Source organism: Drosophila grimshawi, unplaced genomic scaffold (genome assembly GCF_018153295.1).
Source record: "Drosophila grimshawi isolate 15287-2541.00 unplaced genomic scaffold, ASM1815329v1 contig_1377, whole genome shotgun sequence".
Lineage (NCBI taxonomy): Eukaryota > Metazoa > Arthropoda > Insecta > Diptera > Drosophilidae > Drosophila > Drosophila grimshawi.
Window position 1 is genome coordinate 26,517,881 of NW_025062900.1, and position 8,686 is coordinate 26,526,566.

The 8,686-nt window shown below is 31.8% G+C and overlaps 2 protein-coding genes across 2 annotated transcripts in view; one reads left to right on the top strand and one right to left on the bottom strand.

The window, feature by feature from the left end:
• The window catches only part of LOC6567184, a 140,864-nt gene extending 135,793 nt beyond the window's left edge, over positions 1 to 5,071 (bottom strand). Inside the window, 1 exon segment of the mRNA XM_032739229.2 lies at positions 4,848 to 5,071. Coding sequence (XP_032595120.1) covers positions 4,848 to 4,911 — 64 coding nt within the window. The 5' untranslated portion in view covers positions 4,912 to 5,071.
• A 1,755-nt stretch (positions 5,072 to 6,826) lies between these two features.
• LOC6567185 lies at positions 6,827 to 8,389 on the top strand. Its single transcript, XM_001993531.2, has 3 exons — positions 6,827 to 6,967; positions 7,032 to 7,409; positions 7,909 to 8,389. The coding sequence occupies exons 1-3, from the start codon at positions 6,925 to 6,927 to the stop codon at positions 8,163 to 8,165; spliced, it is 678 nt and encodes a 225-aa protein (XP_001993567.1). The 5' UTR covers positions 6,827 to 6,924; the 3' UTR covers positions 8,166 to 8,389.
• The last annotated feature ends 297 nt before the right edge of the window (positions 8,390 to 8,686 follow it).

Consider the following 8,686-nt stretch of genomic DNA (forward strand, 5'->3'; position numbering starts at 1 on the left):
TATAGATTCATAATTGTAGCTTTACATATTTCATCCGAGTTTTTATCTTGCATGTATTTAACAGCGTACTGTTCGATTTTATATGAAGACTTTAATTAGTCATTTAACTTTGAGATGAGCTCATACAAAATTAATAGGATTTTACATTTTATTTTTGAGTTTAATTTCCCGACAATGTTGAACAAATTCAAGTTTAAAATAATGTATATGTGTCAATATGATATATATATTATATTATATATGTAAATGATGCACTTGTTTTGTGTTTTTGCGATTCATAATTTATGCATGTTCATATGTGACTTTTTGTGTGTATTTAAGCGTGTGATTACAACACAATATTTAAACATAATGCATTGGTTTTAATGTGAATTCTGTTACTAATAAATTACTTTGTTCACAGCGATTTGGTTTAAATTTGTAAATAAACATTCAACGAGACACGATAACTTTTGGTTGTTATTCTAATGAACGAGTGAAAATTAACCTACGTACTACTACTAACCTGATAATACATAGAGATGCCTATATGTATTTTCTGCTTAGTGCTGCTACATAATTGTACTGATTAGATATATGCATAACTGCATAAATAATAAAATTAATAAATAAAGAATATCATTTCTATTCTCTATGATCTTTTGTTGTACTCCTCCAGCTTTAGAAGGTTCTTTTTATTCCCGCTCTTTTTATGGTGTGCCAAAAAGTTAGAACCTTGTCAGTTTGCATAGTTCTTAATTTATTCTTGTCTTCACATTATGTCTTGGACACGCTTATTGATTCAGTTAAAGACATAAATGAATATAAAAATCTCGATGGAATTTTTTTATTTCATTTTTTGTTACTTTTATTTCAAGATCTGGTGAAATTTGTGATTATTGTTTTAAATGGCAAAGACAAAAGGCATGAAAGGAATTAAGCTCAATTGTAAAATATTTTGCAAATGTATTCATTTTTTTATTAAATGAATAGACATGATTAATTAATTAAAGATAAAAAACCACATTTATATAATAAAATATACTACAAAATAAAATACATATATAACTTATGAATCTTATTAATAAAGTGTAACGCAATTTGTTTCTTTAACAATTTTTAAATTTCTAAACGAAATAATTTACCACAAGAATATAGTTAAAAATGATATATTGTCTGTAATGTATAAAAGTACGCTGAAAATTTTGTAATTCGTTGTAATATTTTAAAACATGGAATTAAATATATTCTATTCAAATCACACATTAAATGAAAAATTTGAAAATATTTCGTGTCACAAAATTTGATTTAATCAAGTACAAATAACAAAAATTTATTAACATATTTTTTTTTTGTCACAACAAAAGCATATTAAAAAATGCTATACAAAATTGATTTATTTATGATCAGTAATCAATAAATACACAATCACATTGTACTCAAGTGACTCACGATTCATGAAGAGTTGAACTCAGAAAAGACAGACAAAAACAAAAGCAAAAATTGGGGGGAAAAAACGAGAATAAAACGACAAAAGCAAATAGTGCCAGCAAAGAAGAAGTGGAACCAGGCGGATGACGATGATGATGACTAAAACGAGTATTTGTGGTTTGTAGGAGTTGCCGTCTGTGCTTGCTTGTATCTGTCTTGGTATCTGTATACTGTATCTATATCTGAAACTGTTGCTTGCATCGCTGTGGCCGGTCACTTGGTCAAGATTGAGTCAGTCGGGAGCCGTTGCCAGCAGATAAGCTTAAATAGGTGTACAGACGCTGTTTACACACGGAAAAATTAAATTATGCGTATTGAAATCAATTGATTGGAAACTTGACTCCCCTTAAGCTAAAAGATAACCAAAAATTAATGTCTCTCAACCAAATTAAAAGTTTCGCGCCATAAATGCATATATTTTATACTTGGTTCAAGAGAAATCGGTTATAAAAATTGTTGAATGACTGCAATATTTTTCTCGGTGTGGCTCTTGCTCAGCATGTTGTGATTATTGCACATGCATGTTGTTGTATTTGTATATTTTAGTCGATATTCAAGACGATGACCCTTCGTTCGTTTGATCCGAATTACGATACGAATGCGAAATTTTTTTGTCTTTTTTTCTTTCGCATTTTTTAGATTAGGGGGCAAGAACAACGATGAGTGGATTAACCGGTTTCCATTCGGCTTATTGCTGTTATTGTGCTGGTTGCTTCACACTGCTAATTAGCTGAGTAGTTTTCGTTGTTTGTTATTTAGCTTGGAGCTAACGCCCCACAGCCCAAACCCCGCCAAACTCCGCCCCTATTTTGTAAAGCTTGACCAGCAAATTAAGGCAAGTGGCTTTTAATTGTCATACTACATCATTTATGTATTACATATTTTTCTTGGCTGCGTCGATGTTCCATAGAACACCGCCGTAGGATATATTTATATACATTAAAACAGTTTTTTTTTTAACATTCTATATATAAATTTCAGCAGGCATTAATAAATGTTTTGAAAATACTAAACAAAAAATATTTCTAAAAAGTTAAGCTGCACATATTTTTATAATATGCATAATGAAGTGAAAATAATCACAAATTGAATAATATTACATATATTTATTTATAATTATGTAATATACTAATATTTTGCTCTGCAGTTTGCAATTTGTGTCACTTGATTGCATATTGCATATTTTACGTAATCATCATTTAGTCAAATTTTCAATATCTCCGGATATCCTTTGAGGCTATTAACTCTGCTTAACTTATGTTACCCCTCAGGTTCCAAGATTTGCCTCTTCCAAATGTTCCATTATAACTCTCTTTCTCCATTTATTCTCTACTTTTCTTAAAACTTTTTGGTCTGAAACTTTAAAATAAATTTTGACCTGCATTTCAGAGATTTTTAAATATTTATTGCATGAAACACATTACACAGATTACCCTTTGTATATTATTATTTATGTATTTATATTAACACCCCCCCCCCCACCCCCCCACACACACACATACACACATGAGCACTCGACTGTGTAACAACAACAATACAGAGGAACAATTGCAATATACAATATGGAGACCCGAGAATATATACCCGAGACCCATAGGGAATAACATTGAAATAAATGCGCAATCATGCAGAAATTAAGTTAACATTTTCATAAAAGCAACGCGAGTACAACAAAAATAATTAGTCTGTGTGCAAGTGTTGGGGAGAGGATGAGGATGGTTGGGACGTAGATACGTATTCACATAATTTTAGTACCCACTTTCCTAATTATTTGCCCTTGTTCTTTATGCCCTTTTCACAGTTGGCGACTGCATTTAATCGCTATACTTATTTCTACTCTAAACGATTTATGGGGTGGATTTTCTATGCGAGCTTGGGGGAGGAGTGAGGAGGTTAGAAGGGCACCCACTCATGTGGTTTGTTTCAGGGTAGTTATATGAGCGAATCTTTCTAAATATTTTTTGTTCGGCTTCATTTTGGGATATTAAAAAAAAATAAATATTAAAAAAAATCAGAATGAATCAATTTTTTATAGTTACAAATTTTTGAGAAACATTTTTAATTATGTACTTTTCAGAGAATTATGGAATTCATAAAATCAAAACAAGGAATGAAAATAGAGCGACATTTAATCTCTTGGGATTAGTTTGAATTCAGTTTTGGACCACAAAAATCACCATCAGCTTTTACCGGGTTAAACAAATTTTGAATTAAAGGTTCTTCTTTTTTCTATGAATGCTTGGTAAAAAACAGTTTTCTTCTCAAGACATTCAAAAAGTTATTTAAGGCTGAGCCAATTTAACAAACAACTACTTTTTTTTACTACTTTTAAAAACGTGGAGAATCAAAATTGAACACATACTTTGAAAGTCTTAAAAGTGAAACAAACAATGGATTCGTTTTGTTAGCCCACATGTGGCTTTGACAACAAGAACCAGTTGCCGCAGTTTGTAGCACAAATAGCTAATATGTGTTTATATGTATGAATAAATTCCAAATGACTAACAAAGCGCGCTCTGTGTGAAGCAGAAACTCTATAAGGTTGATTTTAAATTGTTTATGTGGACCCAGTAGGGAGATAACTTCAAATACAAAATAAATAAGAAAAAAACACAAAGTAAATAAGAAAATTGCATTCGAACGAGTAACTCGGCTAGGCAGTAAAATTTATTTGTAAACATTTTTTAACGTACACAAAATGTAATTTTAAATTAGTTGCAGATTCCGGTTTCGAATGACTAACCTAAAATTCAACACTGATAAATGTTTACTTCTTAAATCTCTGTAGACGGACAATAAACTCATCCCAAAAAAGAATTTGCCGTGCTCGTTCATTCTGTGTATTTTGAAACATGATATTTAATATATTTAATTGAAATTTTGGAATTCGCTGAACACAAAATACTTCTCCATTCATAGTAAGGCCAATTGAAAAGTTCCTCAACTTTTATATGTGATTTTATTATAGCTGTTTCAAAACGTATCCCAGCGTTTCAATACGGAACCGCAATTGTTAGCCGATTTTAACTCAGACAAATTCAGAACCGTTAATGAAATTCAACATTCGCTGATTCCTGAACAGGGAATCCAACCGGAACCAAAACTGTCCACCAAAATTGAACGATTGAACATATTGATAATATTATGGTCTACCAAGTATTTATGATCATTTGATGTTTTACAACAAAGGATTTTCCTTCGGATGGTTTTTATTGAGTACCTTTCAGCAGTTAAATAAAAAAAAAATTAATTTATGTGATTAAATATAATAAAATTGTCTTATTTTACGAAATGAACTACAAATAATAATAATACTTAATAGGTAAGCCAATATAATTGACTGTTTTCCATTTTTGTTCTATATTTTCAGTACTTACCATTTACGATGATAATGAAAATGATCGACATGAAAACAATATTTAATCCACATGTTGATGACATTATATGCAAATGGGATCCAAATCCAAATCTTAAAATCCACAAGTTTTGTATTTGTAGTCGTTGTTGTTGTAGTCGATTTTGTTGGCAGTAGCTTTGCGAAATAAGCGTGTTATCGAACTAACAGCAACTAATTTCCACTTGAAATTTATTTCCATTTAAGATTTTCAATTTCATATTATTACATTTTTTCAACTCTTTTCACAATATTATAAACATATAAATATATTCACATACATATATTTTTTTCGTATTTTATGCCTCTTGCTGTGATTTTATAGCACGTCACGTAAACACAGGTAACTTTATATGTACATACTATGATTTATGATCTTTTTGCATTACATTTCACTTTTTACTTTTATTTTTTCGAGCGCGCGTAAAAAATGATTGAAAAGAAAACCCCTAAAACAAAATCGCAATACGGCAAAATGAAAATGAAGTGATGTTTTTGCTGTTGTTGTTGTTGTTGTTAGTGCTGCAAAGCAAGACGATGATAAGAAAGTGATGAGAGACGGAAGGGAAGCATTGAGAATGCAGCAGCTGTTGCTTGCGAGTGATTTTGAGTATATTATTCTTGTTCCATGATTCGCCTCAAGTTGCGTGAAAGGAACAGGAACAAGGCACTGGATGGCATTGAGCATTTAGGTTTGTAAATACACATTTATATATTTATTTACTTGGGTTATGAGCTAGATTAACGGCTGTTCAAATACGTTTTATGATTTCGCAGAATAAATAAATAAAAATAACAGAACAAACTGCACTCAAAAAGCGAGTGCAAAGCATAAAGATCTCAAATCTTATGCTCAACAGACACACACATCTCAAAATCCACTCAACTTAACATTTTGAGCGCGCGCACAAACTGAGAGCGAGTCTCAGAGAAAGAGCAAGAGGAAGAGCACTGTAGAGCGCAAACTCATTGAAATTGAATAGTTTATGTGTTGTTGTTTTTGTTGAATGCTCAAAATGCGCTTGTACTTTGTTATTGTTGCTGAGGACAAACAAACACAAACTCAACACATTGAATCACACACACAGCAGCAGCCGCTATAAGCAAACACTTTTTTTCATAATTATTATTGCTGTGATTTTAGCATTTACATTGAAACATTACATTTACATTTCACAGTTTTGCACTGGCGCTAATTAACCGTTGCTCATTGCATGTAACATACAGACATTCACACGCATACTTACATATTTGCTTATGCTTTGTGTTGTTGTTCTCTTGTTTGCTTTGTTGTTTTTGTGCGCGCATTAAATGCGTTGAAATGCAGCCATTTTGTCTTGCAAATGGCGCTGACGCTCTTCGGCTGTGCCGTTTATGAAATTTGAAATTTGTGGTGGTTGCTAAGATTACCGCTGCACATGCATTTTTGTGACAATTATTTGCACTTCTTATAATTTATTAAGTCAACACATACACAAGCACACGTACACACACACATACACACGAGACGCAACGGCGAGACACCCGTTTTTTTCCTTTTCGATATTTTTTCCGACGTACCAACGCACACCCTAACCGTTCAATGGTCTTTTTTGAACTCAAGAGCGCAATAGCAACACAGTTTTGCCTCACTTTATGTTATTTAACATTTGCTATTTTGAGTACAACATAATATTAGCGCACGGTTCTGATGGTCACTCTGAATTTTAGAAAATCGCTACAGAAAGCTAACTGCTACGAAACACTTTCGTATATCCCTAATGTTACCTAAATATATATGTACATATATTTAAAGGATTAAGCAAAACAATTGACTGAACTGCGTACAAAAATGTTGCTCTACTAGCACTTTTGACGAGCGTATTAAATCATGTCTGTTATTTCATTATAGTTTCATTTTGGACAAATATACGTAGTTGCGTGCGGTCACACTGTTCAGTCAAAAAGCAACCCTGCCATATTGAGCGAAACCAAGCGGCTTCTATTGATATTCAATAAAAAAATTCAATATTTAACTATAATTTCTCAAATCTGTGAATTTTTAATAACTGAAGATAAACATGCCACAAATATGGATGGACAATGAAAATGCTGGCGCCAACCGTAAGTTCTTGCAAACTGCAGTTGCTACTTATTTCATTAAGTTCTTTTTTTCTGGGGCGCAAAGTGCTGCCAAGATCCGCTCGCAAAGCGATTGGCGAAAGCGCTGGCAAAAAGAGCGTTTTGAGCAAACTGGACAACGTTATCAACAGCCAGAAATCGCATCTGACGCCATTCAAAGGCCAAAACACAAAATGGCCATTGAGCTGCGCGCCAAAATTGTCGCTCTGCAAAGAAACACTGCAGAAGCAGTATCGACGACAGCAGGAGCAGCATCAGAAGAAGCGGGATGCTGGGCTGTTAATTGAGGGGGGACAGTGGAAAGCAGCGGAATTTAATGCTGCCAATGATCTTTATGTGAGATCGGCTGATCCCAACGATAGCCTTGATCTGATTGACTACATGCAATTTCCAACTCAGAAATGTTTGCGTAATTGCCAAAAACGTAAGTTTTTCTCCGTTTTTTTCCAAATTAACAAGTCACCTCTTATTGAAAATTTTAAACACTTGACAATAGTACAGAGAAATTGTGATTAATGATGAATGCGATTATTTTGATTTTAAAACAATTTGGTTCCTGAAATATTTTCAAATATTTACTTATTCAATAACTCGATTAAGTAACATATTTTCATAAAATAATATTTAATCAGCTTGTTCTGATTTTTTTAAACTTAAATAAATAATAAACAAAATTTATTTATGTCTACACAATCATTTATATTTTCAATATAATTGGATTAACTAATAATCTTTTTCACATAAGCAAATTATAAATTGACTATTCTATCTAAATCTTTCACAAAATCTAAAGCTTTTCCATTTTAAAAATTCATTTCCAAAAAAGTCAGTTTTAGAGTCACCAAAAATTATTATTCAATCGAAAACTGAATAAACACACACTTGTATATAATATATAACAAATATTTAAATTTTTTTTTTAGCAATTTCACAAAATTTGATGGAACCATTGCTAAGTAAGGAACTTATTGATAAACTTCTAAACAATACATTCGCTGAGGATGATCTTACGGTGCCCGATGTGCCCGCTTATCCCAACTTGGACCAGGATGAATTTGCACTTATGTCTTTGGAACATAAGCTAAGTGAATCTGTGGAGAAGTCTACTGAAGTATTTGAGGTCATGCTGCCGCCAGTCTTATATGATATTGATTTCGACGAGGAACCGTTTAAGTTTTAAGAATGTGTTGTTAAATTAGGTGTTTATATGATAAGAACTAATTGTTGGCATGAAAAATGAATAACGTATCTGCAGTCTTTAGTTTATCAACGTATATTAATATTTGAGAGAGAGAAACATCGGAAATTGGACTGATATTGTTCTCATCGATATCGAACAGCTATAATACTACATCTTTTTATATATTATTCTACGCATTAAATATTATTATTTAAAAGTACAAACATATAATGTTATTAATGGTTTCACTTAAGGCGATATCAATACTGAAAATGTTGCAAATTTGGCACTTGCGATGGACAAAGTGTTCAAATTGTTATGCACACGTCATTTCATGCCATATACAATTTGTAAACTAAGATCACTTAATGATATCTATTTTAAAAATGAATTTTAATAATTACTATCTTGTCGAACCTATCTCAGTCGTTTTGCTGAAGTCAGTACACATGTCAGAGAGGGTGGAAATTTATAAATATAAATTTTAAGTATTTAGAGTCATTAAATACTATTTTGTTAAT

Excerpts from the sequence above, each read along its gene's own strand:
- LOC6567185 (XM_001993531.2), top strand. The coding sequence starts at position 6,925 with ATGCCACAAATATGGATGGACAATGAAAATGCTGGCGCCAACC. Across the intron at positions 6,968-7,031 it reads TGAAAATGCTGGCGCCAACC|TGCTGCCAAGATCCGCTCGC; the intron begins GTAAGTTCTTGC and ends TGGGGCGCAAAG. Across the intron at positions 7,410-7,908 it reads TTTGCGTAATTGCCAAAAAC|CAATTTCACAAAATTTGATG; the intron begins GTAAGTTTTTCT and ends TTTTTTTTTTAG.